Genomic DNA, 21,499 nt, shown 5'->3' with positions numbered 1-21,499 from the left:
ATCCAATATTGCCTCTAGACTGTGATAAGTTAGAGCTGCATAATGTAATTCCTAGAGCAATCACACAGACACACACACACACACACACACACACACACACACACACACACAAAAGCAAACAAATAAAGAGGCCAAAAGAGAAATTAAAACATAGTACCAATAACATGTAATTAAGACAAAAGAGGGAGAAAAAGAGAAACAGAAGAATAAAAAGCTGATGAGACAGAAAACAAACAGCAAAAAAAAAAAATTAAATCCAAACATATAAGTTACATCATATGTGAATGGATTAATTCTCCAATCAAAGGGCAGACATTGTCAGATGGATAACAAAGCAAAACCAACACTAAGCTGTTTACTTTAAATACAAAGAAACACACTTTAAATACAAAGACACTAACAGGTTAAAGGGATAAAGTAAGAAAAAAGATACATGAATTTTTTGGTTTCCCAGTGTGTATAAAATTAATGCTTACACTATACTGTAGTTTAGTAAGTGTGTAATACCATTATGTCTACAAAAACAATGTATATACCTTAATTAAAAAATAATGCTGTTGGAAAAATGGCACTGATAGACTTGCTCAACACAGGGCTGCTATAAACCTTCATTGTGTAAAAAATGCAGTATCTGCAAAGTATTGTACAATAAAGTGCAATAAAACAAGGTATGTCTGTAGATGCAGAAAAAACATTTAACAAAAATCCAACACCCATTCATGATAAATGCTTTCTGTAAACAAGGAATAGAGGGGAACTTCCTCAACTTTATAGTAGATATCTACAAAAAACCTACAGGTAACATAATACTTAATGGTGGGAAACAAGAAGCATTCTCACTAACATCAGGAACAAGACAAGGATGTCCCCTCTCACCACTCTTTTTCAACCTCATACTGGAAGTCCCAGCTAATTCAATAAGACAAGAAAAGGAAATAAAGGGCATACTGATTAAGAAGGAATAAATAAAATTGTCTTTTTTGCAGATGACGTGATTGTCTATGTAGAAATCCAAATTAATCAACCAAAAATCTCTTAAAATAAGCTACTGTAACAAGATTACAGGACACAAGGTTAATGCAAAAAAGCCAACTGCCTTCCTATATCCCAGGAATAAACAAATGGAATTTGAAATTAAAAGCACAATACCATTTATAATTAGCATGGCAAAAAAATGGAATTCATAAGTATAAACCTAATAAAATATGTACAGTAAGTCCCCTACGTACGAACCTTCAAGTTGCGAACTTTCAAAGATGCGAACGTGCATTCACATGTCCAATCATATAAGTTAGTTCAAGTGTCTGGTGTACATTGTCACGTGCGTGCATCCTCTACAAGTGGTTGTGCTTTTTTTTTTTTTTTTTTATAATACTTATACTTTTTTTTCTTTTTTTTAAGTTTATTTATTATTTATGGCTGTGTTGGGTTCGTTTCTGTGCGAGGGCTTTCTCTAGTTGTGGCAAGTGGGGGCCACTCTTCATCACGGTGCGCGGGCCTCTCACTATCGCGACCTCTCTTGTTGCGGAGCACAGGCTCCAGATGCGCAGGCTCAGTAATTGTGGCTCACGGGCTTAGTTGCTCCGCAGCATATGGGATCTTCCCAGACCAGGGCTCGAACCCGTGTCCCCTGCATTGGCAGGCAGATTCTCAACCACTGCGCCACCAGGGAAGCCCAGTGGTTGTGCTTTTGTGTACTTTACAGCCCTGTAAAGAGTACAGGAGTACAGGATCTTTATTTCAAGCCCAGGATGTCCAGAAGCAAGTGTAAAAGCAGCAGTGATGTAGCTGGTACTGCTAAGAAGCACCAAGCAATAATGATGGAAACAAAAGTGAAAATAATTGAGAGAGTGGGGCAAGACAGTAAGATAGTAGACGTTGCTCGTTCTTATAACATGAATTGTTCAACCATCAATGATTCTAAAGAACAAGGACAAGATCATGGAACATGTGAAGTCTGCTGTGCCAATGATGTCAACAGTAATATTGAAGAAGCATGGAAAAGTGATAGAGGAGATGAAGAAATTTCTCAGTTTGTGGATGCAGGATCAGCATCAGTGTCAAGTCCCACTCAGCTTAATGTTGATTCAAGAGAAAGCTAAAAGGCTTTATGAAGACTTGAAGAAGAAACACGGTGAAGAATCAGAGGGCACATCTTTTAGTGTCAGCCATGACTGGTTTCATCAGTTCAAGGCTAGAACCAACCTTCACAACATAAAAGTAAGTGGTGAGGCAGCGAGTGCAGATACAGTAGCTGCCCAGGAACTTCCTGAAATGCTTTGAAAAATTATGGATGAAGGCGCATATTTACCCGAGCAGCTTTTTAACGTGGATGAGACAGGACTGTACTGGAAGAGGATGCCAGACCAAAGTTACATCAGTAAGAAGGAAAACTTGATGCCAGGCTATAAAGCAGCGAAGGATACGCTAACTCTGTTGTTTGGTGGCAATGCTTCCGGCAATATGAAGCTGAAGCCTCTCTTAGTTTATCATTCAGAGAACCCAACATAGCCAAGGGCTCCCTTCCTCTTGTGTGATTGAGTATCCCCAAAGCCTGGGTTACACAGGCCATTTACCAGGACTGGTTTTTCCACCACTTTATCCAGGAGGTAGCGAAATGTTGCTTGGAGAAGGACATCCCATTCAACATTCTTTTGCTGCTTGACAATGCTCCGGGCCACCCCCCATTAGTGGACAACTTTTATCCTAACGTCGAAGTAGTGCATCTGCCGCCAAATACTATGTCGCTCACCCAACCTATGGACCAGGGAGTTATAGCAACTTTCAAGAAATATTATTTAGGTCACACTTTTTGTCAGGCGGTAAAGGCGAGTGACACGAATCAGGAACAACCTTGCAACAATTTTGGAAGGACTATAACATCTACAAGGCCATAAAAAACATTAACTTTGCTTGGCATGAGGTTACGGTTGTCATCATGAATGGGCTTTGGAAGAATCTTTGCCCACAGTTTGTTCACGATTTTCGTGGGTTTGAGAAGGTGGATGAGAGTCCAAAGAGGTCTAAGCTGCAGCGAGATCTGCAAGACAACGACTTCATTGAACTCCTTGCTGAGCAACACAAGGAGCTTCCTAATGAAGACCTGATGGAATTGGAGGCCGAGAGAAAGGATGAAGAGAGACAAGAGGAAGAAGAAGTAACTGAAGAACCAAAGAGATTCACAATGCAGGAAACGGCAAGGGGATTTTACTTGAGGAGGCACTGTTAGTTTTTGAGGCACAGGACCCGAATGTAGAATGGTACACAAAGCTTGCAGCAGCTGTTCAGAATGCTATCCAGTGCTAGCGTGTCATCTATGACGAGGAAAAAAGAGCTACTACCCAGACATCACTGGATCGTTTCTTCAAAAAGGTACATAGAATTGAATCCAGCAAAGAACCAGAACCTGTGCCATCACCGTCAGGCGTGAGTGAAATTGCAGCTTGCACTCTGTCTCCTATTGCTGACGATCCTTCAGCTCTACCATCTCCCCCCTCCTCTCCCTCCTCCAGCCAGTAACCCTTCTCGCCTGTTCACTCAATACAAGCCCCTGTATGCCAGCTGTTGTACTGCACTACTGTACTTTTCAAGGTACTGTACTGTAAGTTTTAAAATGTTTTCTTTATTTTTTGTGGTTTTTTTTATGTATTATTGTGTGAAAAGTATTATCAACCTATTACAGTACAATACTATATAGCTGACTGTGTTAGTTGGGTACCTAGGCTAACTCTGTTGGACTTAACGAACAAATGAGACTTTCAAACGCACTCTCAGAACAGAACACACTCTTGGAATGGAACTCGTTCATAGGTAGGGGACTTACTGTACAAGATCCATATTAGGAAAGCTACACAACTATAATGAACAAAATCAAAGAACTAAAATATACGGATATTCCATGTTCATGGATAAATAGACTCAATATTGTCAAGATGTCAGTTCTTCCCAATTGATCTAAAGAGTCAATGAAATCCCAATCAAAAGCCCATCACGTTACTTTGTGGATATCAACAAACAGATTCTAAACTTTACATGTAGAGACAAAAGACCCAGAATAGCCAACCCAACATGTAAGGAGAAGAACAAAGTTGGAGGTTTACTATAAAGCTACAGTAACTAAGACAGTGTGATACTGGTGAAAGAACAAATAAATCAATGGAACAGAAATAAAGGGCCTAGAAACAGACACACATAAATCAGTCAACTGAACTTTGACAAAGGAGCAAAGGCAATACAATGGAGCAAAGATGGTCTTTTCAACAAATGGTGTTAGAACAACTAGACACCCACATGAAAACAACAACAACAACAAATGGAATCTAGACACAGATCTTACATCCTTCACAAAAATTAACTCAAAATGGATCACAGACCTAAATGTAAAACACAAAACTATAAACTCCTAAAAGATAACATAAGAGAAAATCTAGATGACTTTGGGTTTGGTGATTACTTTTTACATATGACACCAAAGGTACAATCATGAAAGAAAGAACTGATAAGCTGGGTTTCATTAAAATTAAAATTTTCTGCTCTGCAAAATATACTTTCAAGAAAATGAAAAGACCAAGCCACAGACTGGGAGAAAAGATTTGCAAGAGACATATCTGACAAAGGACTGCTATCCAAAATATACAAAAAACTCTTAAAACTCAACAATAAGAAAAATAACCCAATTTTTTTTTAAAGGGCCAAAGACCTTAAAAGACATGTCACCAAGAGCATTTAAGCATATGAAAAGATGCTCCACATCATATGTCATCAGGGAAATGCTAACTAAAACAATGAGATTCCAGTACACACTTATTAGAATGGCCAAAATCTGGAACACTGACAACACCAAAATCTGACAAGGATGTGAAGCAACAGGAACTCTCATTGCTGGTGGGAATGCAAAATGCCACCGCCACTTTGGAAGACAGTTTGGCAGTTTCTTACATAACTAAACATACTGTTATCTTACAATCCAGCAATCTTGCTCCTTGATATTTACCTGAAAGAGTTGAAAACTTATATCCACACAAAAACCTGCACACGTTTATAACAGCTTAATTCATAATTGCCAAAACTTGGAAGAAATCAAGATGTCCCTCAGTAGGTAAATGGATAAATAAACTGTGGAACTTCCAGAAAATGGAATATTATTCAGTGTTTGTAAAAAAAAAAGGCTATCCAGCCCTGAAAAGACATGGAGGAAGCTTAAATGTGTATTACTAAGTGAAAGAAGCCAATCTGAAAAGGTCACACACTGCATGATTCCAACTATATGACATTCTGGAAAAGGCAAAACTACGGAAATGGTAAACAGATCAGTGGTTCCCAGGGGTGAAGGGGAGGGAGGGATGAACAGGCAAAGCACAGAGGATTTTTAGGGCAGTGAAAATACTCAGTGATACTGTAATGGTGGATACATGTCATTATGTATTTGTCCACACATGGAATGTACACCACCAAGAGTGAACCATAATGTAAACTATGGACTTCAGATGACAATGATGTGTCAATGTAGGGTTATCAATTTTAACAAATTTACCAGTCTGGCGGAGGATGTTGATATGGGGGAGGCTATGCATGTGTGGGGGCAGAGGGTATATGGAAAATCTCTGTACCCTCTTCTCAATTTTGTTGTGAACCTAAAACTGCTGTAAATAAATAAATAAACAGACTTATTGTGTGATCATTTCACAATATATACAAACATCAATTTATTATATTGTACACCTGAAACTAACATAATGCTATAACTAATACATATAACTAATATAACATTATATCAATTATACCTTAATTTTTAAAATATTTTATTGAAGTATAGTTGATTTACAATGTTATGTTAATTTATGCTGTACAGCAAAGTGATTCAGTTATACATATATATATTCTTTCCCATATTCTCTTCCATTACGGTTTATCACAGGATATTGAATATAGTTCCCTGTGCTACAGAAGGACCTTGTTGTTTATCCATTCTATATATACCAGTTTGCATCTGCTAATCCCAAACTCCCAATCCTTCCCTCCCCCAGCCCCCCTACCCCTTGGCAACTAGAAGTTTGTTCTCTATGTCTGTAAGTCTGTTTTTCTTTCGTAGATATGTATATTTGTATTGTATTTTAGATTCCACATATAAGAGGTATCATATGGTATTTGTATTTCTCTTCCGACTTACTTCACTTAGTATTATAATCTCTAGGTCCATCCATGTTGCTGCAGATGGCATTATTTTATTTTTTTTTAGAATGAGTAATATTCCATGGTATATATATACCACATCTTCTTTATCCATTCATCTGTCGATGGATACTTAGGTTGCTTCCATGTCTTGGCTATTGTAAATAGTGCTGCTATAAATGTAGGGGTGCATGTATCTTTTCAAATTATAGTTTTGTCTAGGTATGTGCCCAGAAATGGGATTGCTGGATCATATGGTAACTCTATTTTTAGTTTTTGAGGAACCTCCACACTGTTTTCCGTAGTGGCTGCACCAATTTACATTCCCAGCAACAGTGTAAGAGGGTTTCCTTTTTTTCACACCCTCTCCAGCATTTATTATTTGTATTATTTTTTTTGAGGTTAATTTGTGCTTTTATTTGCCAGTATAACTTAACTACGGTGGCCTGCAAACTTTTTTGATCTAAAAAAAATTCTACATCACAATCCAACAAACACACACCATATAATATATATACTTATATAAAAGTGAAACAAAAGTTTTGCCAAAAACTTCTACCCTGAGCGTTAATTCTCTTGAGACTTTTTTTTTAAGCAGTTTTAGGTTTACAACAAAATTGACAGGAAGATACAGAAATTCCCCCAAATACCCCCTCCCCTCACATGCATAGCCATTATCAACAGAGTGGTACCTTTTTTTTTAACACCAAGGATGAACTGCATTGACAGATAATCACCAAAGTCCACAGTTAACCTTAGGGTTCACTTTAATGAAGTGAATAGTGTTGCACATTCTATGGGTTTGGACAAAAGTATGATGACATATAGCCAGCATTATAATGTCATTCAAAGCATTTTCACTGCTCATAAAAACTTCTGTACTCTGTGTATTCATCTCCCCTCTCCCCGCAAACTCCTGGCAACCACTGATCTTTTTATTGTTTCCATAGTCTTGCCTTTTCCAGAATGGCATATAGAATCTATTTTTCTTTTTCTTTTCTTTCCTTGAAAAGAAAGGTTCAAAGCCTTTATGTCTATAACACCACTTACAGCCCACCCACGTGTGGACCAGATAGGCTCTAGGTGGCAAACTCCCCCACTAAATACTGTAGCTTTCCTTCCAGTATCGAGCCCTGCCCCGCTGTCCTGCCCAGCAGCCACATGGAGGTGCAGGGGGACAGGTGTTGGGTATTTGTTCACAGGAAGGCCACAAGTTTTGTGCCTCTTGTCACAATGAAGCCAGATTCCTCTTAGGTTTGTTGTAAACAGAGAAGCCATTTCTTCAGGCCCTGTGCTCTGAGCACACCCCAGGTAGACTTTTTAATGATGGCCATTCAGACCAGTGTGAGGTGGTACACTTCATTATAGTTTTTATTTGCATTTCTCTAATAATTAGCAATGATGAGCATCTTTTCATGTGCCTATTGGCTATCTGTATGTCTTCTTTGGAGAAATGTCTATTTAGGTGTTCTGCTCATTTTTTTTTTAATTTTTAAAAACATTATAGAAAATAAAAACAATAAAATATAAACAAAAATAGCAGTATAATGAACTCTTCTGTATCCATCATCCAGGTTCAACTCATAATTTTTTTTTTCTGAGATATACATTTTAAAGTAATAACTAGAATCATGACTTATAACATTATACCAGAACATATAAGATTTTTAGAAATTTCATGTAATGTCTGAAACATTTACATTAACATATTTCCATACAAATAACCCAATGAAAGTTTAGTATTAGTTGTTTTGTTTGTTTGTTTTTATACTGCAGGTTCTTGTTAGTCATCAATTTTATACACATCAGTGTATACATGTCAATCCCAATCGCCCAATTCAGCACACCACCATCCCCACCCCACCACAGTTTTCCCCCCTTGGTGTCCATATGTCTGTTCTCTACATCTGTGTCTCAACTTCTGCCCTGCAAACCAGCTCATCTGTACCATTTTTCTAGGTTCCACATACATGCGTTAATATACGATATTTGTTTTTCTCTTTCTGACTTACTTCACTCTGTATGACAGTCTCTAGATCTATCCACGTCTCAGCAAATGATTCAATTTCTTTCCTTTTCATGGCTGAGTAATATTCCATTGTATATATGTACCACCACTTCTTTATCCATTCGTCTGTCGATGGGCATTTAGGTTGCTTCCATGACCTGGCTATTGTAAACAGTGCTGCAATGAACATTGGGGTGCATGTGTCTTTTTGAATTATGGTTTTCTCTGGGTATATGCCCAGTAGTGGGATTGCTGGATCATATGGTAAATCTATTTTTAGTTTTTTAAGGAACCTCCATACTGTTCTTCATAGTGGCTGTATCAATTTACATTCCCACCAACAGTGCAAGAGGGTTCCCTTTTCTCCACATCCTCTCCCGCATTTGTTGTTTGTAGATTTTCTGATGATGCCCATTCTAACTGATGTGAGGTGATACCTCATTGTAGTTTTGATTTGCATTTCTCTAATAATTAGTGATGTTGAGCAGCTTTTCATGTACTTCTTGGCCATCTGTATGTCTTCTTTGGAGAAATGTCTATTTAGGCCTTCTGCCCATTTTTTGATTGGGTTGTTTGTTTCTTTAATATTGAGCTGAATGAGCTATTTATAAATTTTGGAGATTAATCCTTTGTCCGTTGATTCATTTGCAAATATTTTCTCCCATTCTGAGGGTTATCTTTTCATCTTGTTTATGGTTTCCTTTGCTGTGCAAAAGCTTTTAAGTTTCATTAGGTCCCATTTGTTTATTTTTGTTTTTATTTCCATTACTCTAGGAGGTGGATCAAAAAAGATCTTGCTGTGATTGATGTCAAAGAGTATTCTTCCTATGTTTTCCACTAAGAGTTTTATAGTGTCCGGTCTTACATTTAGGTCTCGAATCCATTTTGAGTTTATTTTTGTGTATGGTGTTAGGGAGTATTCTAATTTCATTCTTTTACATGTAGCTGTCCAGTTTTCCCAGCACCACTTATTGAAGAGACTGTCTTTTCTCCACTGTATATCTTTGCCTCCTTTGTCATAGATTAGTTGACCATAGGTGCGTGGGTTTATCTCTGGGCTTTCTATCCTGTTCCACTGATCTATGTTTCTGTTTTTGTGCCAGTACCATATTGTCTTGATTACTGTAGCTTTGTAGTATAGTCTGAAATCAGGGCGTCTGATTCCTCCAGCTCCGTTTTTTTCCCTCAAGACTGCTTTGGCTATTCGGGGTCTTTTGTGTCTCCATACAAATTTTAAGATGATTTGTTCTAGTTCCATAAAAAATGCCATTGGTAATTTGATAGGGATTGCATTGTATCTGTAGATTGCTTTGGGTAGTATAGTCATTTTCACAATATTGATTCTTCCAATCCAAGAACATGGTATATCTCTCCACCTGTTGGTATCATCTTTAATTTCTTTCATCAGTGTCTTATAGTTTTCTGCATACAGGTCTTTTGTCTCCCTAGGTAGATTTATTTCTAGATATTTTATTCTTTTTGTTGCAATGGTAAATGGGAGTGTTTCCATAATTTCTCTTTCAGATTTTTCATCATTGGTGTATAGAAATGCAGAGATTTCTGTGCATTAATTTTGTATCCTGCAACTTTACCAAATTCATTGATTAGCTCTAGTAGTTTTCTGGTGGCATCTTTAGGATTCTCTATGTATAGTATCATGTCATCTGCCAACAGTGACAGTTTTACTTCTTCTTTTCCAATTTGTATTCCTTTTATTTCTTTTTCTTCTCTGATTGCCGTGGCTAGGACTTCCAGAACTATGTTGAATAATAGTGGTGAGAGTGAACATCCTTGTCTCGTTCCTGATCTTAGAGGAAATGCTTTCAGTTTTTCACCATTGAGAATGATGTTTGCTGTGGGTTTGTCGTATATGGCCTTTATTATGTTGAGGAAAGTTCCCTCTATGCCCACTTTCTGGAGAGTTTTTATCATAAATGGGTGTTGAATTTTGTCAAAAGCTTTTTCTGCATCTACTGAGATGATCATATGGTTTTTATTCTTCAATTTGTTAATATGGCGTATCACATTGATTGATTTGCGTATATTGAAGAATCTTTGCATCCCTGGGATAAATCCCACTTGATCGTGGTGTATGATCCTTTTAATGTGTTGTTGGATTCTGGTTGCCAGTATTTTGTTGAGGATTTTTGTATCTATATTCATCAGTGATATTGGTCTGTAATTTTCTTTTTTTGTAGTATCTTTGTCTGGTTTTGGTATCAGGGTGATGGTGGCCTCATAGAACGAGTTTGGGAGTGTTCCTTCCTCTGCAATTTTTTGGAAGAGTTTGAGAAGGATGGGTGTTAGCTCTTCTCTAAATGTTTGATAGAATTCACCTGTGAAGCCATCTGGTCCTGGACTTTTGTTTGTTGGAAGATTTTTAATCACAGTTTCAATTTCATTACTTGTGACGGGTCTGTTCATATTTTCTGTTTCTTCCTGGTTCAGTCTTGGAAGGTTATACCTTTCTAAGAATTTGTCCATTTCTTCCAGGTTGTCCATTTTATTGGCATAGAGTTGCTTGTAGTAGTCTCTTAGAATGTTTTGTATTTCTGCGGTGTCTGTTGTAACTTCTCCTTTTTCATTTCTAATTTTATTGATTTGAGTCCCCTCCCCCTTTTCCTTGATGAATCTGGCTAACGGTTTATCAATTTTGTTTAACTTCTAAAAGAGCCAACTTTTAGTTTTATTGATCTTTGCTATTGTTTTCTTTGTTTCTATTTCATTTATTTCCACTCTGATCTTTATGATTTCTTTCCTTCTGCTAACTTTGGGTTTTGTTTGCTCTTCTTTCTCTAGTTCCTTTAGGTGTAAGGGTAGATTGTTTACTTGAGATTTTTCTTGTTTCTTTAGGTAGGCTTGTATAGCTATAAACTTCCCTCTTAGAACTGCTTTTACTGCATCCCATAGGTTTTGAATCGTCGTGTTTTCATTGCCATTTGTCTCTAGGTATTTTTTGATTTCCTCTTTGATTTCTTCAGTGATCTCTTGGTTATTTAGTAACGTATTGTTTAGCCTCCATGTGTTTGTGTTTTTTACGTTTTTTTCCCTGTAATTGATTTCTAATCTCATAGCGTTGTGGTCAGAAAAGATGCTTGATATGATTTCGATTTTCTTAAATTTACTGAGGCTTGATTTGTGACCCAAGATGTGATCTATCCTGGAGAATGTTCCGTGTGCACTTGAGAAGAAAGTGTAATCTGCTGTTTTTGGATGGAATGTCCTATAAATATCAATTAAATCTATCTGGTCTATTGTATCATTTAAAGCTTCTGTTTCCTTATTTTCATTTTGGATGATCTGTCCATTGGTGTAAGTGAGGTGTTAAAGTCCCCCACTATTATTGTGTTACTGTCTATTTCCTCTTTTATAGTTGTTAGCAGTTGCCTTATGTATTGAGGTGCTCCTATGTTGGGTGCATATATATTTATAATTGTTATATCTTCTTCTTGGATTGATCCCTTGATCATTATGTAGTGTCCTTCCTTGTCTCTTGTAACATTCTTTATTTTAAAGTCTATTTTATCTGATATGAGTATAGCTACTCCAGCTTTCTTTTGATTTCCATTTGCATGGAATATCTTTTTCCATCCCCTCACTTTCAGTCTGTATGTGTCCCTAGATCTGAGGTGGGTCTCTTGTAGACAGCATATATATGGGTCTTGTCTTTGTATCCATTCAGCAAGCGTGTGTCTTTTGGTTGGAGCATTTAATCCATTCACGTTTAAGGAAATTATCGATATGTATGTTCCTATGACCATTTTCTTAATTGTTTTGCGTTTGTTTTTGTAGGTCCTTTTCTTCTCTTGTGTTTCCCACTTAGAGAAGTTCCTTTAGCATTTGTTGTAGAGCTGCTTTGGTGGTGCTGAATTCTCTTAGCTTTTGCTTGTCTGTAAAGCTTTTGATTTCTCCATCAAATCTGAATGAGATCCTTGCCGGGTAGAGTAATCTTGGTTGTAGGTTCTTCCCTTTCATCACTTTAAGTATATCATGCCACTCCCTTCTGGCTTGTAGAGTTTCTGCTGAGAAATCACCTGTTAACCTTATGGGAGTTCCCTTGTATGTTATTTGTCGTTTTTCCCTTGCTGCTTTCAATAATTTTTCTTTGTCTTTAATTTTTGCCAATTTGATTACTATGTGTCTCGGCGTGTTTCTCCTTGGGTTTATCCTGTATGGGACTCGCTGTGCTTCCTGGACTTGGGTGGCTATTTCCTTTCCCATGTTAGGGAAGTTTTCAACTATAATCTCTTCAAATATTTTCTCTGGTCCTTTCTCTCTCTCTTCTCCTTCTGGGACCCCTGTAATGCGAATGTTGTTGTGTTTAATGTTGTCCCAGAGGTCTCTTAGGCTGTCTTCATTTCTTTTCTTTCTTTTTTCTTTAGTCTGTTCCGCAGCAGTGAATTCCACTATTCTGTCTTCCAGGTCACTTATCCGTTCTTCTGCCTCAGTTATTCTGCTATTGATTCCTTCTACTGTATTTTTCATTTCAGTTATTGTATTGTTTATCTCTGTTTGTTTGTTCTTTAATTCGTCTAGGTCTTTGTTAAACATTTCTTGCATCTTCTCGATCTTTGCCTCCATTCTTATTCCGAGGTCCTGGATCATCTTCACTATCATTATTCTGAATTCTTTTTCTGGAAGGTTGCCTATCTCCACCTCATTTAGTTGTTTTTCTGGGGTTTTATCTTGTTCCTTCATCTGGTATGTAGCCCTCTGCCTTTTCATCTTGTCTATCGTTCTGTGAATGTGGTTTTTGTTCCACAGGCTGCAGGATTATAGTTTTTCTTGCTTCTGCTGTCTGCCCTCTGGTGGTTGAGGCTATCTAAGAGGCTTGATGGGAGGCCCTTCTGCTCATTTTTCAACTGTGTTTTTTGTTGTTGTTGTTATTGAGTTGTATGAGCTGTTTGTATATTTTGGAAATTGAGCCCTTGTCGGTCACACCATTTGCAAATATTTTCTCCTTAGTCATATATTAAATTAATAATTATGTATGTAATATATAATTATGCATATAATATATAATTATACCTTAATTTTAAAAATTGATGTATAGTTGATGTGCAATATTATATGCTACAGGTGTATAATACAGTGATACAAAATTTTTAAAGGTTATACTCCATTTATAGTTACTATAAAATATTGGCTATATTCCCTGTGTTGTACAATATATCCTTGTAGCTTATTTATACATGATAGTTTGTACTTCTTAATCCCCTACCCCTGTATCACTCATCCCCCCTTCTTTTTCCCCACTGGTAACCACTCATTTAATTACACCTCAATTTTTTAAAAGTCTTTAAAATTAATCTTGGACAAAGAAGACAAGAATATACAATGTAGAAAAGGCAGTCTCTTCTGCAAGTAGTGTAGGGAAAGCTGGACAGCTGCATGTAAATCAATGAAGTTAGAACACTCCCTCACACCAAACACAAAAGTAAACTCAAAATGGCTTAAAGACTTATGTATAAGACATGACACCATAAACCTCCTAGAAGAGAACAAAGGCAAAACATTCTCTGACATAAATCATAGCAACACTTTCTTAGATCAGTCTCCCAAGGCAATAGAAATAAAAGCAAAAATAAACAAATGGGACCTAATCAAACTTATAAGCTTTTGCACAGAAAACCGTAAACAAAATGAAAAGACGACCTATAGAATGGGAGAAAATATTTGCAAATGATGTGACTGATAAGGGCTTAATTTCCAAAATATATAAACAGCTCCTACAGCTCAATATCAAAAAAAACAAACAACCCAATCAATAAATGGGCAGAAGACCTAACTAGACACTTCTCCAAAGAAGATATACAGATGGCCAATAGGCACCTGAAAAGATGCTCAGCATTGCTAATTATTAGAGAAATGCAAATCAAAAGTACGAGATATCACCTCACACTGGTCAGTATAGCTATCATTAAAAAGTCTACAAATAATAAATGTTGGAGGGCTTCCCTGGTGGCGCAGAGGTTAAGAATCCGCCTGCCAATGCAGGGGATGCGGGTTCGGGCCCTGGTCCAGGAAAATCCCACATACCACAGAGTGACTAAGCCCATGCGCCACAGCTACTGAGCCTGCGCTCTAGAACCCGCAAGCTACAACTACTGAAGCCCACGCACCAGAACTACCGAAGCCCATACACCTAGAGCCCGTGCTCCACAAGAGAAGCCACCGCAATGAGAAGCCCGCGCACCGCAACAAGGAGTAGCCCCCGCTCGCCGCAACTAAAGAAAGCCCGCGCGCAGCAATGAAGACCCAACGCAGCCAAGAATAAATAAATATATAAAAATAAATTTATTTAAAAATAAATAAACAAATAAAAATAAATGCTGGAGAGGGTGTGAAGAAAAGGGACCCCTCTTACACTGTTGATGGGAATGTAAATTGGTGCAGCCACTATGGAAAATAGTGTGGAAGTTCCTCAAAAACTAAAATAGAGTTACCATATGAACAAGCAATCCCACTTATGGGCATATACCTAGACAAAAGTATAATTTGAAAAGATACATGCACTCCTATGCTTATAGCAGCACTATTTACAATAGCCAAAACATGGAAGCAACCTAAGTATCCATCAACAGATGAATGGATAAAAAGGATGTGATATATATATACATACACACATATACATACACACACACCCTGGAATATTACTCATTCCAAAAAGGAATGAAATAATACCATTTGCAGCAACATGGATGGACCCAGAGATTATCATACTAAGTGAAGTAAGTCAGACAGAGAAAGACAAATACTATATGATATCACTTATATATGGAATCTTAAAAAATGATACAAAATGAACTTATTTACAGAACAGAAACAAACTCACAGACATAGAAAACAAACTTATGGTTACCAAAAGGGGAAGGGGGATAAATTAGGAGTTTGGAATTAACAGATACACATTACTATATATAAAACAGATAAACAACAAGGACCTACCGTATAACACAGGGAACTATATTCAACATCTTTTAATAACATATAATGGAAAAAAAACTGAAAAAGGATATATATATGTATATGAATCACTTTGCTGTACCCCTGAAACTAACACAACATTGTAAATCAGCTATACTTCAATTTTTTTTTTAAGTCTTTAAAAGAAGCCTGTGTATCCATGAGAAAAGAAAAACTAAACAAAACAGTGTAGTGCTGGCATAACAGACATATAGATCAATGGAGCAGAATTAAGAGTCCAGAAATACACCCATCAATCTATTGTCAACTGACTTTCAACAATGGTGCCAAGACCACTCAATGAGGAAAAAACAGTCTCTTCAACTAAAGGAGCTGGAACAGTGGGATAGCCACATACAAAAGAATGAAGCTGAACCCTTACCTCACACCATATACAAAAATTAACTCAAAATGAATCAAGGAATATATATAACAACTAAAACTATACAACTCTTAGATGAGAAAATGGGTAAATCATTATAACCTTGGGTCTGGCAATAGTTTCTTAGTTATGACACCAAAAGCACAAGCAACAAAAGAAAAAACAGACATATTGGACTACATCAAAATGAAAAACTTTTGTGCATCAAAGGGCACTATCAATGGGTTTTTGCAAATATTTGCAAATCATATATCTGATAAGGGTTTAGTACCCAGGATATACAAAACCTCTTAGAACTCAAACAATAAAAACAACGCAATTAACAACTCAAAAATAGGCAACGAGGGACTTCCCTGGTGGTCCAGTGGTTAAGAATCCGCCTTCCAATGCATCGGACGCAGGTTTGATAGTTGGTCGGGGAACTAAGATCCCCGTGCTTCGTGGCAACTAAGCCCATGCGGCACAACTACAGAGCCCACGTGCTCTGGAGCCCGTGGGCCACAATTAGAGAGAAGACTGTACCGTAACAAAGAGCCCACATGCAGCAACTAAGACACAATGCAGCCAATAAATTAATTAATTAATTAAATATTTTTTTAAAAAATGGGCAACGAACCTGAATAGATATTTCTCCAAGGAATATATATAAATGACCAAGAAGCACATGAAAAGATGTTTAATGCCTTTAATTATTAGGGAAATGCAAATCAAAACCACAATGATATCCCACTTCACATGCTCTAGGATGACTATTCTAATTCCCCCCGCCCCACAGGAGGAAGGGTTATTTGTCTCTCTTATTCACTGTTTTACTTCCTGAACTAGAACAGTCTCTGACACAGCATGTGCTTAATAAATATTTGTTGAATTAATTAATAACAAGCTCTAGGAAATTACATTCCAGAGGACCCTCCAGAACTAGGAAGATATCATCATGTCCATTTTTCTCCTCCATCCTCCCAGCATGCTCTCCGCTGAGAAATTGACAGGTTTGGTCATGGTTATAAAGAGCCAACAATGCAGCTTAAAGCTTTTCAAACATGAGAATTTTCTTTTCTTTTTTTTCTTTGGTGTCAAACTATACTAACTCTTTTAAAAACAAAAAATAACAAGTGTGGGTGAGGATATGGGAAAATTAGAACCTTCATACAATGTTGGTGGGAATGTAAAATGCACAACTCCTGTGGACAACAGTTTGACAATTCCTCAATAAGCTAAACACAGAATTACAATATGACCATGCAGTTCCACTCGTGGGAATATAATAAATGAAAAGAGATATTAAAACAAAAACTTGTGGGAGTTCCCTAGTGGTCTACTGGTTAGGAGTCAGCACTTTCACTGCCATGGCCTGGGTTCAATCCCTGGTTGGGGAACTGAGATCCCGCGAGCCACGCGGTATGGCCGATAAACAAAAATTGAGTAGTAAATAGAATATATTAAACACACACACACAAAAGAAAAACTTGTACATGAATATTCATAGCAGTACTATTCACAATAACCAAAAGGTGGAAACCACCAAAATGTTCATCAACTAATGAATGGACTAACAAAATGGGATACATCCACACAATGGAATGTCATTTGGGCATAAAAAGGAATGAAGTACTGATATATGATACAACATGGATAAGCTAAACAAAAGAAGTCAGATATCAAAGGACACATATTGCATGACTACTCCATTGAAACAGAAAACAAATTAGTAGTTACTAGGGGCTAGAGGGAGGGTGAATCAGGTAGTGACTGCTTAATGAAAACAGGTCCTCTTTTTGGAATGATGAAAATGTTCTGGAACTAGATAGTGGTGATGGTTGTACCACATTGTGAATGTATTAATGCCACTGAAATATATATCTATATATATACTTTAAAATGGTTTACATGGTGAATTTTATGTTTTTACCACAATAAAAAAAACAATTGTATTCCTATATATAATTAATGAACACTGATAAAATGAAAATTTTAAAACAATTCCACTTACAGTAGCATCCAAAAAATTAAATTCATAGAGATAAATTTAACAAAATATGTACAAAACTGAAAACAATGCTGAGAGAAAGTAGAGGCAGTAAATTTCTCTTGCTGAGACAGGGAAAGTAAAAGGAAAGGTAATTATTTTGAAAAGAAATACACATTAAGGTCTGCATTTTGGCATAAAACATGTCTTACAAATGGTTTTAATTGACAGAGCTTTAAATGAACTTCTCCTTTTTCTGGTTAAGAATAATCAAATATTATACATGTAGGAGTCAGTAAAAAAAATTTTTTTCATTGGGTTATGTATGACACATTAATAAAGGGTTAACAAAACTCCATCTTGAGAAAAAATACCTTTGGTTAACCTTCTATCACTCTGACCCTGTCAACTTGATAAAGATGTAATGGCAGCAGTGTTACTGTTACCAAAACGCAAGTCCATGTGCCCGACGCACAGAGGCCAAACAGTACCAAAACATGAGTTTGGAACAGAGAAAGGTTTACTGCAGGGCCATGCAAGGAGATGGGTGGCTCATGCCTTAAAAACCCCGAACTCCCTGAAAGCTTTCAGCAAAGCCCTCTTACAGGAAAGGTGAGGGAGGGGTACTGTTAGTTGTTGCAAACTTCTTGGTGTCAGATCCTTTGTCTGAGGTCAGGTCATAGTCAGGAAACGATGTTCCTGTAAATCTCTACCAAACAAATGTTACTCTCTATTCTGACAAGAAAAGGGAAGGTCCCAAGGCACGACTCTCACCCTCCGAGGTCCAGGCCTAGCTAAGAGAAGGGGGTGTCTCCAGGGGCACTGGTTACCCTGCCCCAGAGCATTCGTCCAGCACCCAGTGTGGGTCTTCCCACCAGTGCCCAGGCCTGGCTGAAGAGGCAGATCTCAGTTGATGGATCCCTCAGGACCTGGTCCCCAGACCCTGCCCAGCTGTCATTGCTTAAGGAGCCAGGCGCCCAGGACCCAACCGGCCCTCAGGCTCCTCAGGCAACCCAAACAGCGGGGGCCAGGTCCCGAAAACTGCTTCCCATGCAGACTGCTGCTGCCATTAGGTCGCAGAGGCAGGTATGGGGGAGAGGTTCACCGCCGCCTCAAGGCCTGCACCCGGCCAGTGGGCGGTCTTGGCAAGGGCTCTGGAGCCCTGCAGGACACAGCCCCCAGCCTGTTCCCTGGGCCCCCCAACTCAGTCACTGGCTCGAGGCTGGGTGAGCTGGAGGGCCCGGTGAGAAGGCTGGGATCCGCCTCTTACCTCACTCTCCGCCTGACGACCACTGCACTGCTGACTGTTGGCCGAATGGGCCAACAAGGAGCTCATTGACAGTTGCTCGTTTGGGGGAGGGGCCCACTGCAATGCAGACCAAGGGCTGAATGGGGCCCACTGTAGCACCGACCAATGGCTGAGCAGGACCTGTAACACTGCTCTGACCATACAGCGTTAACGGTCTCCCGGTAACGTTGCCAGGTAACGGGGTGGGGGGAGTAACAGCGGGCAGCAAGGGCGGAGTGCTAAGAGCTCTGCACTGCCGGCTCTATTACATTACTAGGCAATACTGCCTAGGGTAAAAATGACCCCTTGTTGGTATCTGGACTGGAAGGAACCTGGTGAGAAGCCACAGCTTTGGGCTCCCTAAGTACAGTATAATCATGCCATTCTCTGCAAAACCTTGGAAGCTAAGGCCTTGCTCATGGGCTAAGAAGCATGAAATGTCTAAGCCATGGTAGCTCTTGCAACCACCTGCATGGTTGTTTTTCTTTACACCTGAGCTGTCATTAGATGCTGTTCTGATGCTGTGTTGATCACATGCAGTGTTTACTGTCATAGCTGAGCTCCCCCTTTTTTTTTTTTTTAAATATTTATTTTATTTATTTATTTTCCTTTTTTTGGCTGCGTCGGGTCTTAGTTGCAGCACATGGGATCTTTGTTGAGGCATGCAGGATCTTTCCATTACGGCGCACACTCTCCTCGTGTTTCTCTCTAGTTGCGGCACGCGGGCTTCTCTCTAATTGTGACATGCGGGCTCTCTCATTGAGGCGCCAGAGCTCAACAGTTGTGGCACGCGGGCTTAGTTGCCCCGCGGCATGTGGGATCTTAGTTCCCAGACCAGGGTTCGAACCCTCGTCCCCTGCATGGGAAGGCGGATTCTTTACCACTGGACCACCAGGAAGTCCCCATAGCTGAACCCTTTTAAGTTTGAATGTCTATCTGAACCCCAGGCCACTAGTGGTCATAAAGCCATTGCATGACCTAGTGAATTTAGTTTAGAAAGCAGATATTAAAAGTTCAAGAAACCACATAAGGTAAGAAAGGTAAATTCATCTTTTAAAAAGTTAACAAGAATATACAGCATATTAAGAGGGGAGCACCTAGAAAAATAGGACTTTAACGGAGACAGTATTTAAAAGTGTCCTACTAAGAATTAGACCAAATTAATGACTATTGGGGTTATGAAAATTATTAAAAAGCATAAAGATCACCAATTTACTTAAGTCTAAGAGGAAAACATCATTACACTGCGGGCCTTTCTGTCACATTTAAGCATCCGCCCAGGTCGCGGGGGGACAGTTTTGGGGGTCCACCGTACACATCTGAAACGGGAACAAAGCAACCCTGCCTGGCAGAAGGCGGATTTCGGAGCCAGGAGCCCGGACTCGGAGTCGGCACATCGGGCATTCTCTTCGGGGCAGGAGGGGGCTGAGGGACCGAACTCGTCCACTTGGGCTGCTGCCCCACACTCCTGCCGCTGTCACCGGAGCCGGAAAGGCGATTCGGGGAGGGTCCGGACAGGGCGCCCCGTCAGCTCACGATAAACCCACGCCCCCTCTCACGCGGCTGGCCACAGGGCAAGATACTCGCCCGTCTGACCGCCGCCAGGTGGGCACCGGCCGGGCCGCGGCCCCGGGCGCTTCCCCCGCGACCCCTCGGCTCTACCCGGCCGGTTCCGGGCTCCCATCGTGGCCAGAGCTCGAGGGCTGGCCCACACGCTCAGCCGCTGGGACCCCGGCGAGGCGGCCTCTCCACAGCCAACGGCCGCCGGCAACGGACGCCCGCCCGCGCGCACCCGCCCCACCGGCCCGTGTGCCCGGTGCCCGGCCCCCGGCGCCCACCTGTTGGTCGCACTCGGGGCATGATTTGGTGGCCATCTTCACTTTCTTGGCTCGAGTTGCAGACATGCTCCTCTCTGGCGGCGGCGGCGGCGGCGGCGACCCGGGCTCCCCCCCTCTTACTTCAGCAGCCCAGCCTCCGCCCGTTGATCCCCGCTGGCCAGAGTGAGGCTCTGAAGAGTGCGCGCGCGCGCGTGCGCGAGCTCGCGCGGAGCCTGCGTGCCGAGGGGGCGGGGCGCGGCGTGCGCCGGCTCCGAGGGACCGCGGAACACGCTCCCACCCACACCGCTCCTGTCCTCTAGGGCGTACCGATTCTCACGAGAGGAGACCGACTGCATCGTCCGGCGGGACGATGGACACGCCCTCTCTGGGCCAGACGAACGGCGTGGAGGCGTGGCTTGGCCGCGACTCGGCAATAACGGGCGTCGGGCTCGACCAACGAATGCACAGACGGGGCGAGTCGTGGTGCTGAGCCCACCCCCTCCCCCAGAGGAAGGAGAACGTGAGAGTGAAAAAGGCGGTGGGAAGTAAAGCGCTTGGCTCAGATGCTGCCGTTTGATAAACTTCAGTAAATGTTAGCGAGTCTAATCATTGAGGAATTGTAGTAGGGATTGTATATATTAACGCCCTGGACCCAACGTTGGAGATTGAAAATTCATTTATTTAATAAATAGTTGCCTAAGGCCCACTATCAGGCAAATTAAAATACAATGCAATGTCTGCCCTCAAGGAGCACAGACTAGCTGTTTAGACCAGTGCTACTTACTGTCCATGATGAAAGACCAGTTCTTTTTTTATTTCATCATTTACTTTTAAGATAAAATATATTACTCCGGGACTTCCCTGGGCGCAGTGGTTAAGAAACCGCCTGCCAATGCAGGGG

The 21,499-nt window shown here is 40.0% G+C and overlaps 1 protein-coding gene and 1 non-coding gene across 2 annotated transcripts in view; both read right to left on the bottom strand.

The window, feature by feature from the left end:
• Window positions 1-20,954, bottom strand: part of LOC137752390 (histone-lysine N-methyltransferase SETMAR-like) — a 47,077-nt gene extending 26,123 nt beyond the window's left edge. Inside the window, exons 1-2 of the mRNA XM_068527112.1 lie at window positions 20,936-20,954; window positions 20,620-20,831 (exon numbers count right to left, since the gene is read on the bottom strand). Of these exons, the coding sequence (XP_068383213.1) occupies window positions 20,620-20,831; window positions 20,936-20,954 (231 nt within the window). The remainder of the gene's footprint in view (window positions 1-20,619; window positions 20,832-20,935) is intronic.
• On the bottom strand, window positions 7,351-7,480 carry LOC137753989 (small nucleolar RNA SNORA11). Its single transcript, XR_011071669.1, has one exon. It is a non-coding gene; the product is annotated as a small nucleolar RNA SNORA11 (small nucleolar RNA).
• Window positions 20,955-21,499: the final 545 nt, after the last annotated feature.

Source organism: Eschrichtius robustus, chromosome 19, assembly GCF_028021215.1.
Source record: "Eschrichtius robustus isolate mEscRob2 chromosome 19, mEscRob2.pri, whole genome shotgun sequence".
Classification (NCBI taxonomy): Eukaryota; Metazoa; Chordata; class Mammalia; order Artiodactyla; family Eschrichtiidae; genus Eschrichtius; species Eschrichtius robustus.
The sequence above is the reverse complement of the archived record's forward strand: the minus strand, read 5'-3'. Positions and strand labels throughout refer to the sequence as shown.